Source organism: Cutaneotrichosporon cavernicola (assembly GCF_030864355.1).
Source record: "Cutaneotrichosporon cavernicola HIS019 DNA, chromosome: 4".
Taxonomy (NCBI): domain Eukaryota; kingdom Fungi; phylum Basidiomycota; class Tremellomycetes; order Trichosporonales; family Trichosporonaceae; genus Cutaneotrichosporon; species Cutaneotrichosporon cavernicola.
In genome coordinates, this window is record NC_083396.1 from 1,569,944 (window position 1) to 1,595,602 (window position 25,659).

Here is a 25,659-nt window from a genome sequence, read left to right on the forward strand (position 1 = left end):
TAACACTGCATTGAACCCAATCTACTTAAGCGACGTGCGCGTCCCCGTGTCCCGTGGGCCCTCGCCGTTTGGCAGGTTACCGTCACGGTCTGCGACGAACGAGTGATAGATGCGCCCAAAGCGTGCGCGCTCCTGCGCACTCACGGACGGGCGCATGTTCATGAGTGCCATGCGCAGATGGCGTTCCTCGATGGCCGGCGTCTCGACCTTCTTTTTCTCGATGACTTCCTCGGCATCGCCTTGCACCTGGTTTGTGGATGTCACGATGGTTTCGATCTGATATCAGCTTGACCCAGAGAATCGCAGCTTACCCTCTCTGTGAACGCGGAGCGCTGCGCGGACGTGACGGGTGCTTCCTCAGGTTGCAGCTGGTGGTACGGCTTGGGCTTGGATGGTTCGGCTGACCCGTTGGTCTCCTTGCCCTTGCCACCGTCTTCTACGGCCTTACCCTTGCCCTTGTCCACAGCCTTGCCCTTGCCCTTGTCGACGGCCTTGCCCTTGCCGCTGGGCTCGTCCTCGGGCTTGTTGAGTAACGAGTGCACGACGTCGAGGTGCGCGTTGTACACCAGCGCCTGCAGGTCGGCACCCGAGAAGCCCTCCGTGTCCACCGCAAGCTGCTCGAAGTCGATAGACGGGGAGCACTCGAGCTTCTTGGTAAACGCCTGGATGATCTACTGTTAGCTATCGCAGCGTCTACTAAGCTCACCTCAAGACGGTCCTGGAGAGACGGCATGTCGCACAGGATAGCCTTGTCGAGACGACCGGGACGCAGAAGAGCAGGGTCGATCAGGTCAGGACGCGAGGTCGCCGCAAGCACGTAGACACCGTCCAACCCCTGCGCACCATCCATCTCCGTGAGCATCTGGTTTACCACACGGTCGGTGACACCGGTACTGTCGTGGCCACGCTTCGGTGCGATCGAGTCGAACTCGTCGAAAAACAGGACACATGGCTTGGCTGCAGAAGCACGCTCGAAAAGGTCGCGCACAGACTGTTCAGAGGCACCAATGTACTTGTTGAGAATCTCCGGGCCCTTGACACTGATAAAATTGAGGCCAGTCTCCTTGGCGACTGCAGACGCCAGCAGAGTCTTTCCGCAACCGGGGTATCCGTACAGCAGAAGACTGAAGTCAGCGGAGAAACACTTCAGAACCTACCCAGAACGCAGACGGAGAGGGCACTTGGCGAAGATACGTGCGTACTTGGTGGGCCACTCGAGCGTCTCGCGCAGGATCGCGCGCGCGTCATGCAGACCACCAATGTCCGACCATCGCACATCAGACTTTTGCAAAGAGATGCCGCGCAGGCTGATCGGGGTGAACGCCTCCTGGGCAGCGACAAAGTCGTCCATGAGGAGAGGCGCCTGATGTCAGCTGAGCACCGACTCAAAAACAGCTGACACTCACATCAACGTTACCCTCCTTCGCGCCGCGGATCATCGACTGCTGGAGAGCGCCCGTGACAAAGTCGTTCAAGTCGGAGGCAGCGTAACCCTCGGTAAGCTGGGCGAGCGTGACGTAGTCGAGCGCTTCCTCATCGTCAGAGTGGGCGCGCGGCGAGTCCTCCTGCTGCGACTGGACGATCGCCTCGAGGATCTCTCGTCGCGTCTCCTGCTTCGGCGGCGGGACCTTCATGCTCTCGCCGAAGATGTGCTTGGAGGTGAGTAGGGGATGGAGACCAGCCGAGCCGGTCGCTGTCGCGAGGACAAGCAGACCCTTTGGCAGGGCAGACACAGAGAAGAGCTTGGTGAAGTGCTCCGCGAGAATCGCAGCGTTGGATGACGCTCCACCCAGCTCGCTCTCGGGCCCGAGGATGAGGTCGAGGTTGTCCAGCACAAGGATGCAGGGGCTTTGACGGCGCGCATCCTCGATCCATTTGCCCATCGTCTCCTTGAGCGAACTGACACGCGCATCAGAGTCAAGACGACCAACGTCGTCGTAGATGACCTCAGAGAGCACACTGCGGTCGGCCTCCAGCGCTTCGGCGACTGCCTTGGCGATCACCGTCTTACCTGAGCCCTTTCCGCCAGTGAGTAGAAGCGGACGGGCGTGGCCAGTGAAGGCGCCACGGCGGAAATAGCTAAGCGCCTTATCGATAGTCCCGTCAACTCCCGCTAGTGTCGCCTTCTTTTCCGCTTCCACCTCGATCATTGGTACCGAACGATGGCCGTTCGCCTTGGTTCGCGACGACTTCTGCGTTGCCAATCCGAGCCTAGCGTCAGACCTTCCTCCCAACCGACTCACTTGGCGACACCCCAGTTCTTCCACTCCGGCTCCAGTTCGCCGGACAGAACCATACATCCCGCTGGCATCCCGTCCCATGCAGCGAGCCATGCCTCCAGCGGTGGCTCCTCCTCCGGCTGCTCCTCGCCCTCCTTGGGTGGCTCGGCCTCTGGCGCCTCGTCCTTCTTCTCCTCATCCTCAACCCGCTTGACACGGAGGTTCACCAGGAGCGGTGCACCGTCCTGATGCTCGCCTAGCCTAGCGCGGACCTTGTTCAGCGTTGCAGGAGCAACAAAGGCCACCTTGTCCGCACCAACAGTGTAGACGTCATCGGCGGAGAGCTCTGCCGGGCCCCACTGCGCCGCAACCTTGGGTGGAACGACACGGAGGGATGCGCCCTTGGTAGGCTTCTTCTGGCTGTTGCTACCGCCCGAGCCCGAGTTGGCACGCGCAGGTGCCATGACCTTTGGGGCCTCCTTCGGAGCCTCCTGACCACGGGGCCTGGGTGCCACATAAATCTCCGTCTCAAAGTTCACAAGGACGGCCGAGGATGCCGTGGTGGGCGGGTTAGTCGCGTCTGGCGTGAGTGGGCATCTAGTGCGGGAACGCACCGACTCGTATGCGGATCTTGGTGCGGCCCATGACCCAAACGTCAATCTCCTGGCCCTTCTGCGCGGCGCGGAGCTGGCCCAGAAGGTTGTTCTCGAGGTAGTTGGCATTTTGTTCCTGGCGATGTGAGCACATGACACTGGTCCCCACGTACCAGGATCTCCCAGTCGTCAGTGGAGAGGGGTGTGACGCTAACCGAGCGGGCCTTGGTCGGGTTGTGGATGATGCTGATCTCGAGCTGGGCGTGAGATAAGTCACAGAAGGACACGTACGATGGTGCCCTCGGCCCACCCGTAGTTGAGCGCAACTTCGGGGTCGACCTCGATCGTCTCGAGCTGGCTCCCGCCGATGCCAGAGAGCGAGCTGGCAGCTGCCAGACCCGACCAGCCTAGGTACGCTACCTGCGGGGCGCGGCGCGAGCTTGAGGCCGGCACCAGCGGCGCGAGGTGGAGGATGAGTGACTGTGGGCGCTGCGGGTTAGATCCGGGGGAAGGTCAAGGTATAGCCGGTTACGACTCAGACTCACTGTCTGGGACTGAGCGAGGGAGGCGTAGAGTGAGAGAGGGAGGTGTACGAGGTTGGACCTCAAAGAGCGGTACTTGACCGCTGCTTTCCTTGCCATTGTTGGTGTTGAGGACTAGGAAGATGATAACTATGAACGAGGAAAGATGGAGAAGCAATCTCACAGGGTGGATGGGTTCGATGTGCCGGTTAACGTCCAAGCCTCCCAGCCGTGCAACCCCAGTGACCGCCGGAGGACGGTGGATTGATTTTGATTCCGTCGCTCTATCCATAACCGAGGAAGGCCCGAGGGGTTGGAGCACCTCACCCTAGCTTTCACTTACCACCGCCCACCTTTGATCATCCAGTCGTAGTACGCGGCGGTGTTAAGGTGTTAAGCAGCCGGGCGTAACCACTCGGGTTCCGCAACTTCGGTTGTCGGTCATGTGCGCCGGATTTTGAATTCATTCTCATTCTCGAGGTCCGGAAATCGGTGCTGTGGCGCTGGCGACGACACCCGTGAACCTCCAGGCATGCCGCTTTGTTGTTAACCGCAGCATTATCGCTATCTGAAGCCGACATGCTTGAATAGCGTGGAGAGAACGCGTGTGCAATCTTGACAGTGTGGTTGGCCAAGATACTGTATTCTTGCTTGCAGTTCAGCACAGGCACCGAAAGTTGTCTCATCACATTATTTCATGGTGCAACAATTCCACAACTACAACTGGGTTTGTGGGGTCTCTATGGTAGTCTGGGTGAGATGAAGAGAGTCATGGGAGGAATGGACATGGACATGGGTGGACCCACGCTAGCCTATCGTCCAACAGTGCACACATGATATGATGGCGCCATTACGCCCCCGGAATCTGACGTCTCACGCTCGATAGCTTGAAAGTGGGATTGAGATCAGAGGCCAGTGCGTACAATAGACAGTCAACGACGTTGGCGCCCAGGCGCCAGGTGCCAGGTGCGTCCTTCATACTCCATGTCACTTCCAAAGTGTGGTTGAAAGAGTCAGGGCAAGTCCACGTGCTAGGCACTGTGAACCAGAATCTATCATCTCCCCAAAGGCGAAAGGGGGCCTCATACCCCCTCTCAATTTTACCCAAGTGGTTACCCTGGAAAACAATAGGGTGAAGGATGGTACGACAAGGAAGTAAAAGGTAAGTAGAAGGTCACTTTTGAAGAGAGGACAATAAAGGCCGTGTCTGAGCCACGCGTCCATCAGGTTTAGCCAGGGACTAGCAACTGTCTGTGTACAAATCTCGGTCCACACTACACGTCCTACTGTCCAGTCGACCCACCTTTCAACATCGTATAAACACAATCACGAACGCGGTTCAACCCGGCGCTTCGACCTACCTCTCATCAATCATGCAAGCTGGACCATCTTCTTCTACCTCTACTACTGTGAGTTATCAACAACCTGACGGGATCTGATGTATCAGCTACACGAGCTCCAGCCTGAAGTCATTGTCGTTGGCGGTGGCGTGGCTGGCTGCGCACTCGCCTACTCGCTCTCCCATGCGGGGCGCAAGGTTCTCATGGTCGAGCGAGACCTGTCTGAACCAGACCGTATCGTCGGCGAACTGTTGCAGCCTGGCGGCGTAGCTGCACTGCATCAACTCGGACTCGCTTCGACTCTGGACGGGATTGACGCGACGCCAGTAGAGGGGTACTGTGTTATCTCGGGACCGCGCGAGGTCGAGATCCCGTACCCCGACCTCGAGTCGGTTGTCGCTTCCCCTGCCCTCAACGGTGTCAACGGTGTCGCCAACGGTACCACCAACGGACACGCGAATGGGCACAGCAATGGACACGCGAATGGACACGCCAACGGACACGCCAACGGACACGCCAATGGACACGCCAACGGACACGCGAATGGCAACGCCGACGAGGCTTCGGCCAAGGCGGTCATTCCGTGGTCGATTGAGACTGCGAGCGGACGCAAGGAAGGCCGGTCCTTCCACCACGGCCGGTTCATCCAGGCTCTCCGGTCCAAGGTGATCAAGGACGCGCCGAATGCGTCCGTGCTCGAAGCGACGGTCCGCGACCTCGTCTACTGCCCCCACACATCTCACGTCATCGGAGTGACCGTCGCACCTAAAGGCGGTGATGGCGTGCGCAACATTTACGCGCCGCTGACCATCATTGCCGACGGCTGCTTTTCCAAGTTCCGCAACGCACCAGGCACACGCATGCCGGCCCCGGTCCTGAGGTCGCACTTTGTCGGCGTCGTGCTCAAGGATTGCGACCTGCCCATGCAGAACCACGGCACAGTGTGTCTCACCCCCGCTGGTCCGGTTCTGCTATACCAGATCGGATACAAGGCGCGTGAGACCCGCATGCTCGTCGACGTCAAGGGCAAGCTTCCAAGTGTGGCCGACGGGAGCCTCAAAGACCACATCCTCAGCGAGTACGTGCCCTACCTCCCCACCGGGCTGCAGGATGGCGTCCGCAAGGCGTTGGATGAACAGCGCCTCCGCACCATGCCCAACTCGTTCCTTCCCCCGTCGATGCAGGGCCGCAGCAAGACCATGGCCGGCGCTATCATGGTCGGCGACGCTTGGAACATGCGCCACCCGCTTACGGGCGGCGGTATGACCGTCGCGTTCAACGACGCCGTCCTCCTCACCCAGTACCTCGCGCCTTGCGATGAGTTGCCCGTTGGCCGCGAGGGTCTGGAGCACTGGAACATCATTTCCGACCGCCTCAAGGACTGGTTCTGGCGCCGCAAGAACCTCGCTGGCACCGTCAACGTCCTCTCGATTGCGCTCTACGATCTCTTTGGTGGTGCCAATACCGACCTCGCAGTGCTCCGTGAGGGCTGCTTCAAGTACTTTGAGCGCGGAGGCGAGTGCATCACAGGTCCCGTCGGCCTCCTCTCCGCCCTCACTCCCCGACCATTCATCCTGTTCTACCACTTCTTCTGCGTCGCCTTCTACAGCATGTACATGCTCGTCTCTCAAGGCATGCCAGACGACAAGGGCAAGCGGACACCACCAACCTGGCTCGAGACGCCCGGTCTCATCTTGTACTGCTTCCAGGTCTTCTGGACGGCCTGTGTTGTTTTCGTTCCCGTCATGGTGAGCGAACTCAAGATATAGACTAGACTACATACCCTTCTCATCATCTATCGACTGCATTGGTATACCCCTGACATAATTGTAGAGCATATACATGACATTTCCCCTATAAACTCGCGCACACACAGCTCTGCTGCACATGGGGGGTTGCTCCCGCGACTATCAACTATAGTATGTATGGGCTTCTACTGGCCGCCCTCGTTGAAGCGCCGCACGACGTCAGCCACGGCATTCTTCGCCGTCTGTGTCGCGCTTCGGCTCCGGCCATGCGCTGGTGTAAATGTGCGCTGCTGGCCCTGCTCTGCATAGGCCTTGAGCGGCGTCACGTTTGTGGGCGAAGTGAGAGGTTGGCTCCCTGGTGTCGGCGGCTGCTGCGCAATGGTCGGGATGCTTAGAGGTGGTGGGGCCATGGAGCCAAGCATCGCCGGAGCCTCGGACCTGAGGCTCGCTGGAATTGACGCGGCATTGAGGGAACTGGGCTGGCGCTTCTCCCGATCACGGTTGACGAGTGCCCGGATGGCCGCGATCCATTTGATCTCTTCCTCTTCCGACGGCGCGCAGAGATCGAAGCGACGTTTGTTGGTCACAATGCGAATGATATGCTGGTCTAGGCTGGACATCTGAACGGTTGCCTCGCGGTGCTTGCGCAAGGATGGCCCTCGCGTCGGTTGCGCGGGGCGGCTGTCGTCGGACGAGTCATCTATGTCGTCATCGTCGGTGTCCTCAACCGAGAAGACGTCAAGAATGGTTTTAATGGGGACAAAGTTGAGAGGGCGCACATCCTGTCGTGTCAGCTTTGACCTCTACGCCCTCCAGTGGCGGGTTCCACCCACCATGTGGCTCTTGGAATAGGTCATTCCCGCGCTGGTCAGGTAGAACCACCGCTTGCGCCAGACTTCCCGTGCCGTCTTTCTGCTCTTCTTCATCAAGTACGTTGCGATGATGACCCTGTTCGGATCTGACACCGGGGTGGGAGCATGCTGTGGGTCAGACCACTGCGTGGGATCTGAGAAGTTGGCTTCTTCCTCGTCCGAGCTGGCCAACTGGGGTATCGACTGTGGTGGACCCAGCGCGCCTAGTGCTGGAGACTCGGCAGCTGTAGAAAGCTCTCTGCGCGGCGTCGTCCTCACAGGTGTCTGGATCGCCTGGAGGTTTGGTGGTGGATGGATGATGGGGTTGGATAGGCGACGGTTAACGGACGCAGCACTTGGTGGCATGGCGCTGGGAGGGGGACCTTTCTGTGATGGCGAGCGCGCCACAGACATGCTTGCCATCTGAGTGGACAGAGTGTTGGTGTTGGAGCTTGGGCTATGTGCCCGCGGTTGCTGACCAATTGGTGGTGGCGGAGAATACGCCGATTGCGACGGTGCGTTCCGGTGGAAGTATGACCCTGCAGTCGGAGACACGGACATGGCCGTTGTAGCAGAGAAGCTGCTCGTCCATGTACCCTGGTGAGTGTCGATTTCGAGCTCTGGTTGCTGTGGGCGCCCTGGAACGGGGACCGCTACCGACTTGGAACGACGGCTCTTCTCTTCCTCCCTGTCCGACAAGTGCTTGCGGACATTGTTGATCGTGCCAACCCAGTCTTCTCGTTCCTCTGCTGATGAGGCTTCAAGGAAGAAGGTACGGTCCGACGTAACGACAGCGAACGAGAAAGGATGCTTGGCCTTCTCCTGTGTCACTGGCACAGCCGAGTGAACGCTCGTGAGCTCGATGGCACGCGACAGCGAGTACTCCTGCCTTGTCAGCATGGCCACACATCCCCACCTCTACCTTGTTGTCCTTGTAGTACGCAAGGGATGTCGAACGGAGCACGAACCACTTCTTCTTCCAGGCCTGGGATTAGATGACGTCGCATCAGCCCAACTCACGGCACCCACCTTGCGACGCTCCTGCTTCTTGATGAGCCACCCAGACTTGTGTACGCGCTGGCCCTCGACGTCCGCCTTGCTGTGAGAGACGTCATCGTCCGAGTCGTCGACGTCTTCAAGATCGACATCCTTGTCTTGGCTTATACTCGATCCATGTGTCTCGTCGATGGCGGAAAGCCCTGGTGGATTGGTACCAGCACCTGGAGAGGTCATGGGCGAGGAGGTGGCGAAGTGGGAAGATGCCAAAGGAGTGGTTGTTGGAAGTGGCGAAGATACAACCGAAGAGTCGGATTCGTTACCAGAGGGGGCTGGCGCAACAACTGGTGGGCCCTTCAAAAGGTCAGCAAGTGCAAACGATAGACTGCAAGAGGGTCCAACTAGTGTGGGCGCGTGGGGTGGCATCAAGCATGTGGGTTGGGTCCTAACGCATTGACTCTAACGCTCGCTTTGGCTTGTGACATTGGCTTACCTGTGACTTTGAGCGTGTCGACAAACGGCGCTGCACCTCTGCCCGCGTCGGAGCAGAAGCAGGAGCTGCCTGCGGCACTATATGCTCGATTTGTGCCATGGACGCCGCTTCTGTTGCGGACGCGTCAGTCGACGGTTTGTGCAGTTGAGTTCAGGACAGCGATACCAAGTGCCTTGACCTCGACGGCCGATCGGAGCCGAGAGAGATCGACACACGAGACCCGTTGTGATGATGGAAAGAGTGATGGAGTAGATGGTCGAACAGGAAGATGATGTTGGTGATAATGAGTGAGAGGGGATGATTGTGAGGGAGGAGGGAAGGGAGGAGATACAATGATGACGGAGGAAGGTTGGATGTTGTGTGGTGGTGGTAGTGGTAGTTTGTGGTGATTATGATTGCGCTTCCCTCGTTGGCTAATACCTCACCCTCCTCCCAGCCCATCTTCCACTGTCTCTAACCCTAACTTTCCCCTGATGTGTTCATAGGGGTGTCGTGCGGAGGTCAGGCACGTACTGGCACGTGAATTTACTTAAATCACCCTCCCAACTAATAAAGTTGGACCAAGTCATGAGGCTTGACCTTGACTTGCCACCAACTAATCTTCGTTGGATCTTACAATCGCGACAACTCAGGCCCATGCTCACAATACGCCAGGCCGCGATTAGGCGGTTACACTCCGCCAATATCGACAGAGTTTTCTCGCAACCGACACGATCATTCGTTGCGACGGCCACACAATATGCGAAGCCTGGAGGCAGCGGCAGCGGCGGTGGCAGCGGCGGTGGCAGTGGTAGTGGCAGTGGCAGCAGGCAAGACAGCAGGCAAGACAGCAGGCAAGGCAGCAGGCAAAGCAGCAGGCAAGGCAGCAGGCAAGGTGGTGGCGGCAAGCGGCAGCAGCACCCTTTCGGCCAGATCAACAGCCACAACAACCGCCGACAGCCAAACTTCGGCGCGCAGAAGCACTCCAGAGGCCCAATGCCTGCCAAGCTGAGGCCGGGAAGCCTTCCCGGTATCATCTCGAACCGACTTGATGAGTGGGCTGCCTCGCAACGCGTCGAGGACCGCCTCGAGGTGCTCGGCTTCGACTCACGCGACGCTACGGGACTGCTGCACAATTGGCGGGAAAAGGTCCAGGAAGACCTTGCAGGCATGGACAAGGACGATGACGGTTTCCTCGATCGCATGAAGTCGATGGGATGGGATGCGCAGACGCTCACCCTCGCGTACGAGTCGGGGATGTGGAGCTCGGTGTTCGAGGCCGCGTTCCTCCGCCACTTCCTGTCGTATGCGGCAGTTGAGGGCCCGGAACACATGCGGCTGCACATCAACGCGCTCCTCCAGGCCACGGACATTTCTGACCATGCTGAGCGGCAACTCGACGCGCGCATGGTCAACCGCTCGTTCCACCTGCACATGGGTCCAACCAACTCTGGCAAGACGTACTCCGCGCTCAAGGCGCTGGCCAAGTCCCCAACTGGGGTTTACGCCGGTCCGTTGCGTCTCCTGGCTCACGAGGTTTGGGAGAGACTAAACCTCGGCTCGGTCGGCGGCTTGGACGGCAAGCCTCGCCCTTGTTCGTTGGTCACTGGCGAGGAAAAGCGTATCGTACAAAACGGCCAAGACATGATCAGCTGCACTGTCGAGATGCTGCCGCTGATGGGCCACCCGTCGGGCAATCCGTGGGATGTGGTGGTCATCGACGAGATCCAGATGATGGGCGACGCGCAGCGCGGCGGCGCATGGACTTCTGCTGTTATGGGTGTCAATGCCAAAGAGATTCACCTGTGCGGCGACGAGACGACCGCCGACCTCCTCAAGTCGATGATCGGCCGGTTCAAGGGCGACACGCTCACCGTCCACCGCTACGAGCGTCTGACGCCGCTCTCCGTTGCGGACGAAAGTCTCCAGGGAGACTGGGAGAACGTCCAGCCCGGCGATTGTGTAGTCACGTTTTCACGTACAAACGTTTTTGCGGCCAAGAAGGCGATCGAGAGCACTTTGGGCAAAAAGTGTGCCGTCGTCTATGGCGCACTCCCTCCCGAGACGCGTGCGGAGCAGGCCCGTGAATTCAACGAGGACTCCGGCCGCGCAGAGATCATGGTGGCCAGCGACGCCGTTGGGATGGGTCTGAACCTGTAAGCCATCGCGCTCCTCACAATCTGACAGCAGCAAAATTGGCCGTATCGTCTTCGAGTCCCTGACCAAGTTTGACGGGAAACGCGACGTCCCGCTGTCCCTCTCGCAAGTCAAGCAGATTGCTGGTCGTGCTGGCCGCTTCGGACTGCAGCATAAGGGCGAGTCTGAGGACGAGTCGTCGCCCGACGAGGTCCCTCATTCCGGCGGTATCGTCACTACGCTGCATGAGGCCGACCTGCCTCTCCTGCGTGCGATGATGCCACTTTCGCTCCCGTCCGTCACGAGAGCGGTCCTCGAGCCAACATCCAAGGCTCTGGGTAAGCTCGCCCCCCTCCTTCCGCCCTCCACGTCCTACAACGACTTGATGGGACACTTTGAAGCGCTGGCCAAGCTCCCACCCCTGACGGTTCTCGCGAGCATCTCGCATCGCGAGCCGATCTTCCAAGTCGTTGGCAAATATCGCGACGTGCTCACGCTGGGCGAGTGCATTCAATTCGGCATGGTGCCAGTCAACCGGCGTGATCCAAAAGTCATGTCAATCTTTGAACGTGTCCTCAAATCCTACTCGGAGGAGATGAACGTCAGCCTCGAACCGACTCTGGCCCCCACAATGCTCATCAAGACCCTCAAGACGGTCGAGGAGACGCTTGCCGCCCTCCCGCCCCTCCCACCCACCCTCGGCGTGTACAGGCCCTACCTCGTTCCGCCAATCACAATCGCCGCCATCCCCCTGCTGGAGAGCCTGCACAAAGCATTGGTGTTGTACATCTGGCTCTCTTTCCGCTTCCAGCTCGCCTTTCCCGATCGAGAGCTGGCGGCCGCATACAAGGAACGCACGGAAAACGCCCTCGAGATCTGCCTGGAACGCATGCCGGGTGTACGCCAAAAGAAGCGCGAGGAACGTACTGGCGAAATGGATGGTGAACATGCCCTCTATCGACGAAAGTATGTCGACAAGCACGGGCTGGTCAAGCCTGAGATTAAGTGGGTTGCGGCGGAGCTGGCAGCCCGAAACAAAAGGCGCGACCGATGGGGCTCGGTCGAGCATCAACACATGAACGCAACAGACTACTGGAAGCAGAAGGAGGTTGAGCAGCAGCAGTCTCTGGAGACGCAGGACGATTCCAACTTTGGTCTGGCTAAACCATCCGAACCTGGAGCATAGGCTAGTACGAGGAAGGACATTGTAGCATCATTGTGTAGGCATCACCTCTTAACCACATGCACATCTCATGCACTCTTCATTGACACGGGTGCGTCACTTTCCCACCCCCGATGACTTGCCTACGTAGTCGGCAATCACGAAAGCACTATCGTACAGTCCCTACACTTGCAAGACACGGGAGCGTTACCCGGACCAGCTCCCACGACCGCATGATGGATAGGCGGACAGCTACAATCATCTCTTCGCAGCTTGCAAACCTCTGCTCTGCAGAATCTGACCCGGCGCGAAGCTGTTCGTCAGCCGGCCCCTGGTCAGGATACATCATCCCGTGTTCCTTGGAATCAGACCTCGATGCCAGGCGTGCAACGCTGAACGCCATCACGTGCCAACTGACAAAGACTGTTCCTGCTCCTGTGGAGTGGTATAAGTCATGTGTAATCCCGGATTGGGCATGGAACAATTGGCACCAAGGTCACAACGTGCCTGCAAGAAATGCGGACGGCAACGCCAAGTGCACCGACAGCGCTTTGTGCCTTGCCAACGAAAACATCTGTTTCGCCTCGCTCACCACCTTGGGCGCCCTTGATACGCCCTCTCGCTTACGGATTTCATGCATGCCCATATTCCCAGATGTTTACAGACCAGAGACACGAGAGTGGCGGCGACGCCGACCGCCATCTCCTTTTGACGCGTACAATACAATGGGCGAGGGGGGAACGAAGACTGCGCTATAGATGCTACTGAATGCGAGACTATGATGCGAGACACGATATTCGTGAGCCGACACTGTGATGCGAGAATGGGGGAACCCGGGGGAATGGGGTTAATAGTCGTTGGTGATGAGGAGGAGGAGTGATGATCAGAAAGGCGGGTACATGAAGCCGGTGGGGATGACGACCTGGCCGTCTGCGCGCGCTAAGAAGATCGCACGACGTTCACCCGCTTTGAGCACGGGCTCCGACGCGGCCATTACTTCGTTACTGACGGTCAGAGAAACATTGACTGCGCTGTACTCACCATCGCACTTCATTGTGAACCGCAGGCTCGTCGCCGTAGTAAACGTCGAACCTTGGTGTGTTGTCGGTTTGCTTCTCAAACTGCTTTCCGTACCTTGGTGTAAGCACTTTGTTTGAGCTCTGGAAACTCACATGACGACCAGCGGCAGGCTCGACATCGAGGTGAACTGGTGATTGTACTTGTTGGGAACCTTTTCGGCACTCATGTGTGGCGAGATAACGCGACTCACAACGGGGAATGGCGTGTATGGTACAACGGATCCAAGTGCAAAGGGCGGAATGTAAAATGAGTACTCGATCTGCTCGGTCGAGACAATGCTCCAGATGCACACGTCCCCGACGTCGATCGTCCAGAAGAAGCGTTCAAGACTCGAGTTGGGGTTGACCGTAGCGCTAGCGAGATGGTCGAGCGACTGCGACGTATGCAGACTGCCAATGTCATGGGAAGAACGCTTGCGGTGCGCGGGGGGTCGTGCTAGAGGTCCACGGCTGCTCGAAGAGCCGGTGCGCTGGCGACGTACAGGACCAGCTTCGCCAGTCGACGGGAGCTGAATTTCGTTTTGCAGCGGCGAGAACAGGGAGGATGACGATGGCTTGCGGCTGTGGGGGCCAAAGTACTCGGAACCCTGAGACGAGTTGGGGCTCGCATCGTTCGAAGGAAGTCCGACTGATACATTGTGCGGAGTCATCGGGAGCACTGTCTGTTGACGGAACGGAGTGTTGGGTGCCGACGAGGTCGGCGTCGCCCTTCCGTTGCGACCAGTGGCTGGAATCTGCTTCCACTGGCGATCCTTGGGCACAGTGACATGTTGTGAGCGAACAGTTTCCTGGTCACACGACAGCCAGTTACCGGCCCATCTGCGGTCACGGTGATACTCATCGTAGTGCTTGGGGTTGTACACTTCGAAAGCGACCTTCTGGAGCTGCGACACTGGGTGCCCTGCGAGCTCGCCATGTGGGCTCGCAACGTTGGGCTCGGTAGCAGTGCCGTCCATCCCGACAACGTCCGAGCCGTCGTCTCCTCTGCGGATGACGAGGACAGGGGAGATGATTCCAGTCTGGAGTGACTGGAGCACGACAGTCGAGTTGTAACGAACAGATGGCGCGCCGTGCTGTGCTTGGATGGCGTTGGCTGGTAGTTTAGGCCATCCCGGGTTGGGAGACGCCGTGTTACTCAGCCCGCCAGGCTTGCTGGGGTCGACGAGGTAGATGATGAACGACTCCCAATTGCTGGCAGTGACAGTGAAGCCTTGGAAGGTTGGGTCCGCATTGGCGACAGATGGGGGGACAGCCCCAGTCGCGGATTTGCCATCAGAACCCCTGTACGTGGTGAGGTCAACAGGGACCGAGAGGTAACGTGTGGACGAGGTTTGTGACTTGACGCGGTTGAAGAGAGCTATGGTCGAGCCGTGCTGGATAATGACTGTGGTGATCAGCAGATGTCAAGCACTGGCCAACTCACGGTCAGCCGACTTGCTGTTCGACTTTTTCTTGCTCGGTTTGGATATCACCTTGATGTCCTTGCTATAGAACGTGTAGAGAGCGCCGTCGTTATCCGGATTCCGACTGGCCCAGTTGTGCGGGTTGGCGTTGAGTGGCGCCTTGACAGTCACCAGTGCCTTGACTTCGCGGCGCTTGCTGTCCATGTCCGAAATGTGGAGGTTCTTGCCTGGCACGTTGCCAAGGAAGGGACGGTCGTCTGGCATGATCATCTGCGTGTGGATCTTATCATCAAGGGGCTTATTGTCCATTGTGATCCACGCGACGTGACCATCCTTGGCTGGGCTTTCGCCCTCGAGGCTGATGTTGACGCGCGGCGCCATCAACGGCGATACGGGACAGCCGTCTTTTGTCGGAGTGAACCAGGGCTTGCCCACCAGCGTGGCCTGGGGATGGGGGCACAGGAAACGCTTCTCGTTGCCGTAGCTCTTCTGGCCGACCTTGGGAGACATGATGATGATCTTACACTCGCCGAAATCGAGACGGTTCGGAGACTGTTCGTACATGCGCACGGTATGTTTGATGAGGTTCCGCGCAGTTGGATCATGCAGGTTGCGCTCAATGTTGGGCTTCACGTCGGGAGCTGTGCGCAGAAGATGGGCCGGCAGCTGGTGCTGTGGCTGCGGCTGTTGCGGCGGCTGGGAGTAATGCACACCGTTGTGTGCTTGAGTAGCCTGGTCCAAAGCCAAAGCGCGAATATTGACATCCATGTCATTGCCCCATTCGTGTTCGGTCGAGCTTGCGGAGACAGAGGACTGGCGGCTGGTGTAAAGATCGCTGAAGCTCTTGGTGGGCTTAAGGACCTGGTGCGGGAGCTGCGAGGGAGAGATGGTACCGGGGTACAGCGGGGGAGTAACGGTGGGAGGAGCCATGGGATTGATTTCAAACGAGCCTGATGAGGGAAGGTAAATGGAGCCCGATGGCATGAAGCCGTCCAAGCCCATCCCCGGCAAGCCGGTCAGCTCCAACCCAGATGGGGGCTGAGACAAGGCCGACGAAGGTTGCTGGAACGCCTGGGGCATCTGGAATACTTGTCCGGTTGTGTCCAGGTTGAGCGCTGGACGCTGAAACGAAGGAACCTGCTGCTGCGATTGCTGCTGTTGCGGGAAACCGAACTGGGGTTGGTTGGTGAAACCGTAAGTTGGGTTCGACGACTGTTGGTTAAGCGGAATCCCAAACGACGCCGCCCAGTTGTTCAGTTCGAGAGCGCTCGTCATTGCGCTGAGATCGGCCGGGTTGCCAGGTTCGAGACCGAGGCCGTGGCCTTCCTCGGTGCGGGTTGGCATGCCCATCTGCGGCTGAGGAGCGAACGAGACAGGCTGGCAGACAATGGATGAACGAGGTCGGGTAGTGGGCAGACGATATGAGGTCCAGACAAGGTAGACAAGGGAGGAAGGGCGGCCGTCAGCATCGCGGACGAGCCATGTCATTAGTAGGCGCAACTCACCCCGTTGTGCTGCTGTGCGCTATTCCACATGTTTGGAGCGATTCCTTGAGGGAAGGGGTTGAAACTAAAAGAGCCGCTTGACGTCCCGGGAGCGGAATGCGCTTGTTGATGAAGATGAAGCGATTGAGGTCTTTGCCCTGGTGATGGAGCAGTCGAGAACGCTGGTGTGGACGTCAAGGACAAACTGGTCGATGGGATTGATGGAGATGGATCCGAGGTAGAGGGACGAGTGCCGTTGAGTGAGCTCGTCTGTGGCACGGAAGCTGTGATGTGTCAGCGAGTGCAACCAGAACGAGGGGAAGGGGTGAGCTAACAGTGCAGGTTATCGGCAAGAAGGGCGTCCATGCCGGGTAGATGCGAACGCGGCGGTGATGGATGGCGTGGAGGATGATGACAACTGCCCAGTCTTTTAAGGAGCAAAGCCGGGAGCTAGATTGGGTGGAAGCGCCGAGAGCGGCGAGTGCAATGTCCAAGCGGCGTCGCTAAACTCGCATTACGCCTCTGTAGCGCGGTCGTGTGTTTGTCGGGAGCAAAAAGGGCGAGGCGAGCGTGATGCCGGGATGGGAGAGAGGAAGAGGAAGATGTTGAGAAGGGTACGGTTAGGGCAGTCGATACCGCAGACAGGGCACCGCTTTCAAGGCTGGTGTGTGTAGTGTGATGTGTTTGCGTAGAACAGAACAGTGGAAGAGGAGGAGGAGGAGGTAGACCAAGGTTGAAGGGAAGAAAGATGATGAGCAGAGGTAGAAAGGCGAGTCGAAAGGATTATGAGCGATCAGAGATGATGTATCGAGTGAGATGAAGATAGTCGAAAGAGCCAAAGGTAAGAGTGTACAGTTGAACTGGGGTGCGACTGTTGTCTCCAAAGATGATAATGGAAATGGGGATGATGCCCAGAGACTAATAGAGGAAAGAGGATGTGGTCACGATGAGGATTGATTGAAAGAATGAATGAATGAATGGATAGAGTGGAGGGTAGGAGAGATGAGGTGTGGAGAGAGAGATGTGTTGTGTGTCACAAAGCGGCTAATTCCAAGGAGGTGGGTTGGGTGGATTCACAAGTACAGTCTGGGCTTGAAAGGGATCATGCACTACGATATCGGATAGGGTAGGGATCCAGGATGTGGCCACCGCCGGTTGGAATGGAATGTAATGGGCAATTAGACTAGACGCTTACCCCAATTTAGATGTTCCCTTTTGTCGGCAAAGTCCAAATCTTGACTGTCTGTGCGTTGCGCAACAGATAATGGGGCCTAGGAGGGGGACGATGAGGACAAGATCCAGGTGAGGGGGGGTTGGTTGGTTGACTGCGCTAGAGGGTTGAGGTTTGGGGATGAGATATGGGGGAGGTGGACAAAGGACCAAGGACCAAGGACCAAGGACCAAGGACGAGTGGGTGGCGGATGGGTGAGTCCGCCGACCAAAAGAGGTTGACCGTAGGTGCTAGTCAGCGGCGGGTTGAATAGTGTATCGATGGCGTCGTTTTCGACTAGTGTTATCCGACGGTTTTCCAAATGTACAAATTGTGAGGATTGTGCGTGTATAGAGTGTGAAAGTATAGCACAGAGAGCAAGGTGGGAGATGACAAACAAGTCGTGTGGATCAAAGGATCAAACCGGCCGAGTTCAAGTCCTCACCACCAGTGGCTTGGATAATGTTAGGTTGATTGCGATCAAGGTAGTGTGAGGGTCGTGCGTGCGTGCTCAGGGATAAACTGTGGGGTGGGTTTGCCTCCTGACTGTATCCTTGGTAATCGGATTGGTTTGATCCTAATGATTCCTAGTTTGCGAATTGGGTTGGGGATTAATGACCGGAGGAACTTGGCCGCAAGGATCCGATCCGGGGTAAAGGGGTAAAACGCTAAAGACAAGACAACCAAAGACGATAGTTGGCTCAGTCCGCCAGGTCCACTCCAAACGCTAACGTTTGGTCTGTTCGATGGCCAAAGTGGCAAAGTAGATCTAAAACTGTCAGCCCACAATGCCTCCATGTGGGCACCAACCTCGAGCCCAGCCAAACAGCTTGAAGATCACTAGCGGTTGCAGTGCGTCCGCGGAAGAGATTCCCGACGATACGAGGCGAGTCTACAGTGGCTGCGCTGCGGAAACAAGATGTTCGCGAGGTTCGATTCGAGGTTGCCGGATCCGGCGGTACCGGACGGGTCTTGCAGGTTACCGAGCCTGCCGAGTAGGGTATTGATATCTGTTTTGAACAGAAGCTGGCTGCGCCGAACGAATAAAAGTGCTTTAGGAAGGGGGATGCTGATGCTGCTTTCGAGAGGATCGCAGTGGACTGTATATGCTGAGGGTACGGATGATGCTAGCAATGACAAGTGGACGTCGCAGTGCGGGATTGTTGCTTGGCTGCTTAGCCGCCTTTGCTCGCAGTGATGCTCGGTTGTGAGACGACCGGGACAACAATGGTGCCGTTTCCCTCAGTTGTCGTCTCGCAAGATGGCAGGAACTGGCTAACTGGATGGAGGTCAAGCAGGGCAGGAAAGGCCCGCCAGGGCTTTGTACGATATACACCGGTAGCATGACGATCTAGAGGCAAAGAGGGACAAGCCGACTGGTGTGCCTGGAGGGGGGAGGTTTAGCAGTCGTCTGAACGAGGGGAGACGGGCTGGTTAAGGATCAGGCAGCATGAGGCGAAAGGGAGAGTGGCATGTGGACTTGTGGGCATCTTGGCATGCCGTCAGAGGAACTAGTAACGGCGGGGGGAAGGTGGCCGGTTGGGGTTCTGGAAGATACGATCTACTAGGACGTCCGAACAACGAAGCTGCCGAGAGCATGACGTTTAAACACTGGGCGACGAGGTTGTTTGGAGCAACTGAGCGTTTGATTCTACTCTTAGTTGTGACCCCCGTAATTTGGGTGGCGTACAGAGCTTTGAAAAGTAGGTTTATCCCAGGGCACCCTATAGGTTTAAAGCAAAGGCAACTAAAGGATAACGAGGAATGGAATGGAATTACTAGCCAATAGGTATTCATCCCTATTTAACCTTTGACACGGCATATCTGAACCCTGTCCACCCCACATGAGCAGAACAAGGTCGCTTGAGCACGACTGCCAGTTAAGCAGCATCCTTGGCTATAAACTGATTTCGGCACAGGCACTTTACCCCTTCACCCAATACCGTGCGTGATGCGTTTGTGACGGCTTAGGCTTTGGACGGTGGACTGCGGAAGGTGGATTGTGGACTGTGCGTTGCAAGTGCACGTACTGTACTTGTACTCTGTGTCCCTGGTACGCCAACGGGCTGCATGACATTGCCTGACCCTTTATCCCTCCCTACAGACAATATCTAATGTCCAATGGCATCCACATCTTGGCCACATGGCATGTGGCTGATATCTCTGGCTGCTGCCAGGGATAGGGGTCCATGGTGGGAGTCCAGGCCGGTCTGGGTTCGGGGAATTTTACCCCTACCCACGTCGTCGACACCTACCAACGTGAGCTGGGATCGGTAACACCCGGCAGAGCCGGCAATCTGTTGAGAGGGTCAAAAGAGTTGGCTGGATGACCACGATATGACTGTTCCTGGTAGTATGGCCCTGTTTCACCCTCCCACTTGTAACCTCGTCATCCTCACCCTCTTCATCTGCCGTAGCTGCCGTATATTTCTGCCGTTATCCTAATGTACATTATAACACTTACATGATATAAATCACATCAACCGTGATGGCCCGACCAGGAACCCGGAACTGGTGGCAACATTACTGAGGCCCCAGTTGTCCAGCCAGTCTCAAAGAAACCAGCCAGGCCTCGCTACCACCACATGGATTCCAACTGCTTAACGGATGCACACACAAGGCGGCCAGCAAAGCCCGCCGGCGCCCCGAGGGATTCCCGAGTGCCTCGGACTTGGGCGAAGGAATGTGTGATTGGGATTTGTGACGTCGTACCAAGTAGTCCTCCTCAGTTCCGCGGGCCGCGCCCCCAAGTTTAGTCACGACGGTTTCGGGTCTCCCAGGTAGGTTCGTGCTCGAATACATGGTTCTGGAGTCTGGTACGTGAGGTGCAGTATCTGTGATGCGTCTCGTCTGTCTGGTGAGTCTGGCGCACGTGATGCGCGGCGCGTCATGATCAACGTGTGAGCAAACGGGTGTGCCGCCAAGGGCACCCCTGCCAAGCAGAGTGCCTGCGGCGTCCACACCGCAGCGCACTCGATGTGGGTGCAATTCTGCAGTACAATAGTTGAATGCATCTATTTCTACCTATCGCCCCGTCTTCTCCCTCTCAAACTCCTCCCCAAGGTGCTCCTTAAGTGCTGGGATATTCGCAACCCCCTCACCACACTTGAAGCATGTGAGGGGTTCGCGCAGCAGTGCCTCCTTGGCGGCCAGAGTCTGCGTTAGCTCGTTAAGGCCCAGGGACGTAGGCTGGACTTACCTCGGCACGGTCTCCCCAGTCCGAGTCGAGCCACGAGCGTACCTCGCGCAGGCTGACGAAGAAGCCCAGGTCAGGCCGGAACGAGTTGTAGTGTTTCTTGGTCTTTAGGGTTGGGCTGCACAGGTCGTCGGAGATGACGTGGAGATGGAGGTGGCTGGGGTTAGGAGGAGGCGGGAGAGAGAGGGAAGGTGAGGAGGAGCGGTATTCGGTGGTTCAGTCGGAAAGGTACGGGGAGGGAGGAGAAAGAGGGGGGGACGGAGAGACGGAGAGACGGAGAGACGGAAAGACGGAGAGACGGAAAGACGGAGGGACGGAAAGACGGAGAGACGGGGAGACCCACTGCATAGACGGTACCGCATGGAAACCCATATTCAACCCCCAAGCCACACCAGTAGTCTTGACCATTTCGTCGCGCACCATCTCCTCGACTTCTGCGGCCGCCTCTGCCAACTCATGCAGCACATTCCTCGCCTTTCCACTTCGCAGGAGACTCGCGAGGCTATCGAGATCGCTATCTTTCAAGTCTGGATGGGGGAGCCGGGGCATGACCAGCACATGGTAGTGGGCCTTGGGATACTTGTCGAATATGGCGATGGTGCTCGGCGTCTCGAGGAGCAGCGTCGAGGGGGGGAGGGCAGATGGGCGCGGGAGGCGCGCAATCTCCCGCAGTGCCACCAGACCCATAGCTGGGTAGTGGAGAGAATGGGCTGGAACTGGAGTAGAGAGGCAATCTGACACGGAATGGAGGTCGTCACTGCCGATAAGCCACGTTATCTCGCTCCACCGTGGGAAAGTAGACACCAAAACCACGTATGTGTCTTTTGACGGCATCGCGCATAACTAAATAGGATCCTTGGTTTGGCTCCACTCTGTCGGACTCGGAGTCAACTTCTGACCTGCCAGCTGACAGGTGACCTCAGCTGACATCTGACCAGACAGCCGACCTCGCTTCGACGGTCGGCCCTGCCGTTATTGAAGGTACGAGTCCTTACGGCTGAGCTCTTTGGAATCCCTGAGTGGTCCAGAAATCGTCTTGACCTGGGAAGAGTGTACGTCGCCCCCCCCATGTCGGCGCACGCTCTCGATGAGGTGCAAACTCCCACCTGACCTGACGGAATACCACAGACCTCCAATCGGCGACCCGGCGACAAGGGTGACGAAGAAGAGGGGGATGGGAAACCCGCCCAATCGCATGTTAGCTGTTTAGAGCCGGCACAGGTCGGACTCTTGGACTGCAAGCCACGCTCAAGGGCAGGATCCACTGTAGATCTTTCTGGGCCGTTTGACGCGGCCGCATGAATAGAATGTGGCATGAGGCGTCAAGGAGATAGACAGGTGGCTCGATCGGCCGGGGGGGCGTCGCCGCCTATCCCCCGATCCTCCGGCAGCGGCGGAACGTGGCTTGGGCTTGGGCTTGGGCTTGGGCTTGGGCTTGGGCTTGGGCTTGAGATGCGGTACTCGTGACCAAGTGGCTGGACGCGACGCGAAGCTGAAGAGGTGGATCTAGGTTCAATTCGCAATACGCATTGTTCATTGTTCAATGTCCAAACGCCGTTTGTCAGAGCAGAATTGCTCAATTGCATGATGTTTGGCCATGAGTACGAGCTTAATCGAGTCCAGAGTCCAAGATGTCACAGATACACTTATACCCTTCCTACACTCACTGTGACTCACTTGAATCAGCAATACACCTGTTGGTCCGTGCTCGTCACCAGCGATTTTGTCCCCAAGTCGATGAATCACATTTATCAGATTAGCGGTCGGGATATACGGACCCCTGGAAGTACAGGGTGCGGCGCAGTGTGGCACCACGAAACCGCCCCTCGCACCGTTGCAACAACTAAACGAAAACGAAAACGAAACAAAACAATACGCTCACGCGCTAGGTCATGACGGGGGTCGAACCCGCAATCTCCTGATGTACTCGTCGTAGTCAGACGCGATGCCATTTCGCCACACGACCGATAAAATCGTGGGTTTTGCAGTGGGATAGAGTTCGGGTGATCGAAGGCGAGGAACTGAAACAGCTCGTACGCATCGGTGACGGCGACACGACTATTGTACTGGACGAATTCTACTCGTGGTACCAGTTCAATGGGGGGAGGGCCGGAGCGTCTCGGGCGCTCTACGTCGACGACGTGAACAAGGTGAGTCTGATTATGACCCATCTAACAACTAGGATCCTGGTGATCAACGGGCTGACCAAGGGTTTCAGGCTGGCTGGCGAGTATGCTGGGCCGTCAGTCCCGCCGCTGATCAGCGACATCCAGCAATCCGGTTCCTTTGTAGACTGTGGGGCAAACCATCCTCTCCAAATGGCTGCCATCCCCTTCTTAGATCCCGAGAGAGTCAAGCAGGACCGCATCTCTCTCCAGCGCACGTTCAAGAAGAAGCACAATCACCTCCTCGCCAGCCTTGTGCACACGGGCCTTTAGGTTAAAGTATCTCCCCAGGCGGCGTTTTATGTCTGGCTCGACCTCCGTGTGTTCGGTGCACCACTGCACGATCCACTCCCTTCTTCGAAGAGCCGTTGAAGGAGAAATGCATTGTCGTACCGGGGATCTTCTTCGACATCAACCCCTCCCACCGGCGGAGTTTGCTCGACTCGCCGTGCACACACTTTGGGCTCTTGAGCTTTGGGCCGAGTATGCAAGTACTTGACCGCGGCCTTGACGCCATCGAGCGCCTGATCAAAGCGCCACACGGGCAAGATTTCCGGTACTGTGGGTACGGACAGTGGCCTGTGAACCCGGAGTGGGGGTATTGAGCGGTGAGAGGGAGGGGTGCAAGTGGGTAAAGATGAGCGAGTGAGCGAGGGCGGGAAATATCGCCATGTCGCCATGTCAAGCGAGGCCATATCCCCGAACCCCGAGGCTGACGCTAGATATCGCCCGAGCGACAACTACAACGAACACGCAGGCACTAAGGGCCATAGCATCTAGCATTTGTATTGGCCCAATGCGTCATTGATGTGGTTGTGACGTATGCAGTTGTTACAAACTGTTTGTAGTGCTCCGAACTGCACTACGAATGACGGGCGATCCCGGCGGCAGTTTTCAGTTAATCGAGCCAATTTAAGATAATGGTGGCGATTAGGGACGATTAGGTGCGGTGATTAGGTGCCGATTAGAGATTAGACCTGTTATCGAGTGTTCGGAATGGCCCATGTGGCATGGCTTTTGTCTGCCACGGCGTCTGCTCCATCGTTCGTAGTGATGTTCGTAGGAGATTTCGTAGTGACCGACGCGAACAATGCATGTTCGGGCGCGTACGGTCCTGATACGAGTTGTCAGCGTCGATGAGTCCGTCTCGATTACCGACGTGCCGAGTTGTGCATGGTATAAAGATGGATGAGAGACTTACCCCACCCACCATATTCAACCGCCACTCACATATTAAACCGCCACGCACTACACTACACCCCAACTGTACCAACGCACAAATGTTCCGCACAGCACTCCGCACCACCGCCCCCCTTGTCCGTGTCACGCAGCTCCGCGCCGCGTCCACGTCCCAGCCACCAAAGGGCAAGCTCCGTGCTGCTTGGGACCAGGTGCCCGTCGATGTGTGAGTAGACAACCACCATCAACCCTGACACCAGATACCCCCTCGTCTTCGCCGTGTCCGGCGTGTGCTGCCTCGGCATCTTCACAATGGGATGGCACCTCGCAACCGACCGTCACCTCCGTCTCGTGCCTGACCGCCTCAGGTCGTAGCCTTAGCCGTGAAACAATCACCAACTCGATCAATTGCGATTGAGTTGCACCTTGATAGCATACCGGTTGTACATTTGGTTTCGTTCTGATTGTCTCCGCCTTCACTCTCACCTTTGATGGCCGCACTGACGCTCACTCCGTGCACAGACCATCGCACCAATCCTTGATCTGATCGATCTCCAAAAACCTCGCCGAAGATCGCTGCAGATACCAATACATACACAGAACAACGGGTCTAGTGGTCTAGGTCTAGACTAACCTCGATCCTGTCTGACATCTACTGCAGGTGGGTGGGGAGGAGGCGCAGCTCGCCGCGCTTAGAGTCCTCAGTGAGGTGCTTGTACATGACTATGGTCAGCTTGACCTGCGACGATATCACTCACTGTAACCGGATCCGCTGCAGGCGATAGTGACAATGGCTGCGAGCGGGTACACGTCGACGGGCATGCCGATGATCCAGGTCTTCCACTGACATTAGCTTCTTTTATCTGGGAGATGGGCAACTCACGAAGCCGGCCTGGGGAGCCTTGGAGGAGGACGACATGGCGCGGGCCTGGACGGCGCGGACGGGGAGGGCACGGGTAACAGCGCGGAACATTGTTTCTTTGGTGGGTTGGGTTCGAGAACTGAAGAGCACAGAAGTGAATGTGGAAGTGGAAGGTGGTTGATGGGTCTGATCAGAGCTGCCCAAGAGCTTCTTATACAGCACCAATGCGTCGTGGCGTGGCATGGGCATGGTATTGTCTCGAGACCAAGCGCGACCCATGGTTCGTGCCACATTGTCCACCTCGACATTGTCCAGACCCCAAGCACTCGCCAGTTGCTACATCCAAGGTACTGAAATGACCTCTCTTCGGTGCATCCTGGATCCATATCTGGATCCTGGGCGAACAAAGGCTGGGTCGCGGGGTAGCCATCCCCCGCATATTCCGTACGTCATTACGAGTGTCCAATAGAAGCTGGCGAAATCCTAATAGCCTAATAGCCCAGAATACCGGAACTGGTCGGGCCGAGCGTTCTTTTGTTCCCAACAGGCACGGGAACAATGACGCGCCCTCGTGGCTGCTCGACTTTGAGTCTCTCAGACATCGCAATCCCAGTGCTTTGTTTGTCTCGTTCGACGTGGATCACGCCAGGGTTCGGTTCCCACTCGACCCCGCGGGGAAAGCTCGGTTCATCCGTGCACTGGATGGGCTGGCTGTGGGAGGCTTCCTGTAGCTGCGTAGCCTTTGTTCGTTTTGCTATGGCTGGTAACAAAGCTTGCTCGTGGCCGGGGTTTCCGCGAGAACGCCAGCACGGCCGTACCCGATTTCATCGTGACTCGTCGTGGGATCGTCCGTGAGTGACACGCATGGGCGTCTACTTGTCCTGCCGGAAGAGTATCCGAGTGGGCGACCCGGTAATCGCCGGGATACGCTTGTACGTCGCTGTGAGGCTGTGGAAGTGAGAAGTGGGAAGAGATTGTGTCCGGTGACAGTGGGGTGTACCGGGTTGTGATGTGGTCACTCAGTGGATCAGTCTGTAGTCAGG

General features: G+C 57.3%; 9 protein-coding genes across 9 annotated transcripts; 4 read left to right on the forward strand and 5 right to left on the reverse strand.

Moving 5' to 3' along the window:
* Positions 1 to 21: 21 nt before the first annotated feature.
* On the reverse strand, positions 22 to 3,453 carry PEX1 (uncharacterized protein; the record flags this gene model as incomplete). Its single annotated transcript, XM_060600469.1, has 10 exons — positions 22 to 276; positions 312 to 671; positions 707 to 1,124; positions 1,158 to 1,363; positions 1,407 to 2,211; positions 2,244 to 2,799; positions 2,834 to 2,948; positions 2,986 to 3,069; positions 3,104 to 3,301; positions 3,358 to 3,453. 10 exons carry the CDS (start codon positions 3,451 to 3,453, stop codon positions 22 to 24), a joined length of 3,093 nt encoding a protein of 1,030 aa, XP_060457059.1.
* A 1,253-nt stretch (positions 3,454 to 4,706) lies between these two features.
* ERG1 (uncharacterized protein) lies at positions 4,707 to 6,442 on the forward strand (the record flags this gene model as incomplete). Its single annotated transcript, XM_060600470.1, has 2 exons — positions 4,707 to 4,742; positions 4,781 to 6,442. 2 exons carry the CDS (start codon positions 4,707 to 4,709, stop codon positions 6,440 to 6,442), a joined length of 1,698 nt encoding a protein of 565 aa, XP_060457060.1.
* Positions 6,443 to 6,606: 164 nt separating this feature from the next.
* CcaverHIS019_0406160 (uncharacterized protein) lies at positions 6,607 to 8,860 on the reverse strand (the record flags this gene model as incomplete). Its single annotated transcript, XM_060600471.1, has 5 exons — positions 6,607 to 7,203; positions 7,255 to 8,157; positions 8,195 to 8,257; positions 8,302 to 8,622; positions 8,762 to 8,860. 5 exons carry the CDS (start codon positions 8,858 to 8,860, stop codon positions 6,607 to 6,609), a joined length of 1,983 nt encoding a protein of 660 aa, XP_060457061.1.
* An 876-nt stretch (positions 8,861 to 9,736) lies between these two features.
* Positions 9,737 to 12,062, forward strand: SUV3 (uncharacterized protein; the record flags this gene model as incomplete). The annotated part of the gene is made up of 2 exons (XM_060600472.1): positions 9,737 to 10,896; positions 10,931 to 12,062. 2 exons carry the CDS (start codon positions 9,737 to 9,739, stop codon positions 12,060 to 12,062), a joined length of 2,292 nt encoding a protein of 763 aa, XP_060457062.1.
* Positions 12,063 to 12,921: 859 nt separating this feature from the next.
* Positions 12,922 to 16,370, reverse strand: CcaverHIS019_0406180 (uncharacterized protein; the record flags this gene model as incomplete). The annotated part of the gene is made up of 6 exons (XM_060600473.1): positions 12,922 to 13,042; positions 13,080 to 13,172; positions 13,211 to 14,501; positions 14,541 to 15,897; positions 16,026 to 16,288; positions 16,340 to 16,370. The coding sequence occupies 6 exons, from the start codon at positions 16,368 to 16,370 to the stop codon at positions 12,922 to 12,924; spliced, it is 3,156 nt and encodes a 1,051-aa protein (XP_060457063.1).
* A 3,868-nt stretch (positions 16,371 to 20,238) lies between these two features.
* On the reverse strand, positions 20,239 to 21,097 carry HNT3 (uncharacterized protein; the record flags this gene model as incomplete). Its single annotated transcript, XM_060600474.1, has 3 exons — positions 20,239 to 20,370; positions 20,414 to 20,567; positions 20,754 to 21,097. The coding sequence occupies 3 exons, from the start codon at positions 21,095 to 21,097 to the stop codon at positions 20,239 to 20,241; spliced, it is 630 nt and encodes a 209-aa protein (XP_060457064.1).
* Positions 21,098 to 22,355: 1,258 nt separating this feature from the next.
* Positions 22,356 to 22,848, forward strand: CcaverHIS019_0406200 (uncharacterized protein; the record flags this gene model as incomplete). Its single annotated transcript, XM_060600475.1, has 3 exons — positions 22,356 to 22,385; positions 22,441 to 22,560; positions 22,621 to 22,848. The coding sequence occupies 3 exons, from the start codon at positions 22,356 to 22,358 to the stop codon at positions 22,846 to 22,848; spliced, it is 378 nt and encodes a 125-aa protein (XP_060457065.1).
* A 1,007-nt stretch (positions 22,849 to 23,855) lies between these two features.
* Positions 23,856 to 24,129, forward strand: CcaverHIS019_0406210 (uncharacterized protein; the record flags this gene model as incomplete). The annotated part of the gene is made up of 2 exons (XM_060600476.1): positions 23,856 to 23,980; positions 24,015 to 24,129. 2 exons carry the CDS (start codon positions 23,856 to 23,858, stop codon positions 24,127 to 24,129), a joined length of 240 nt encoding a protein of 79 aa, XP_060457066.1.
* A 277-nt stretch (positions 24,130 to 24,406) lies between these two features.
* CcaverHIS019_0406220 (uncharacterized protein) lies at positions 24,407 to 24,727 on the reverse strand (the record flags this gene model as incomplete). The annotated part of the gene is made up of 3 exons (XM_060600477.1): positions 24,407 to 24,477; positions 24,513 to 24,597; positions 24,638 to 24,727. The coding sequence occupies 3 exons, from the start codon at positions 24,725 to 24,727 to the stop codon at positions 24,407 to 24,409; spliced, it is 246 nt and encodes an 81-aa protein (XP_060457067.1).
* Between the last annotated feature and the right edge of the window lie 932 nt (positions 24,728 to 25,659).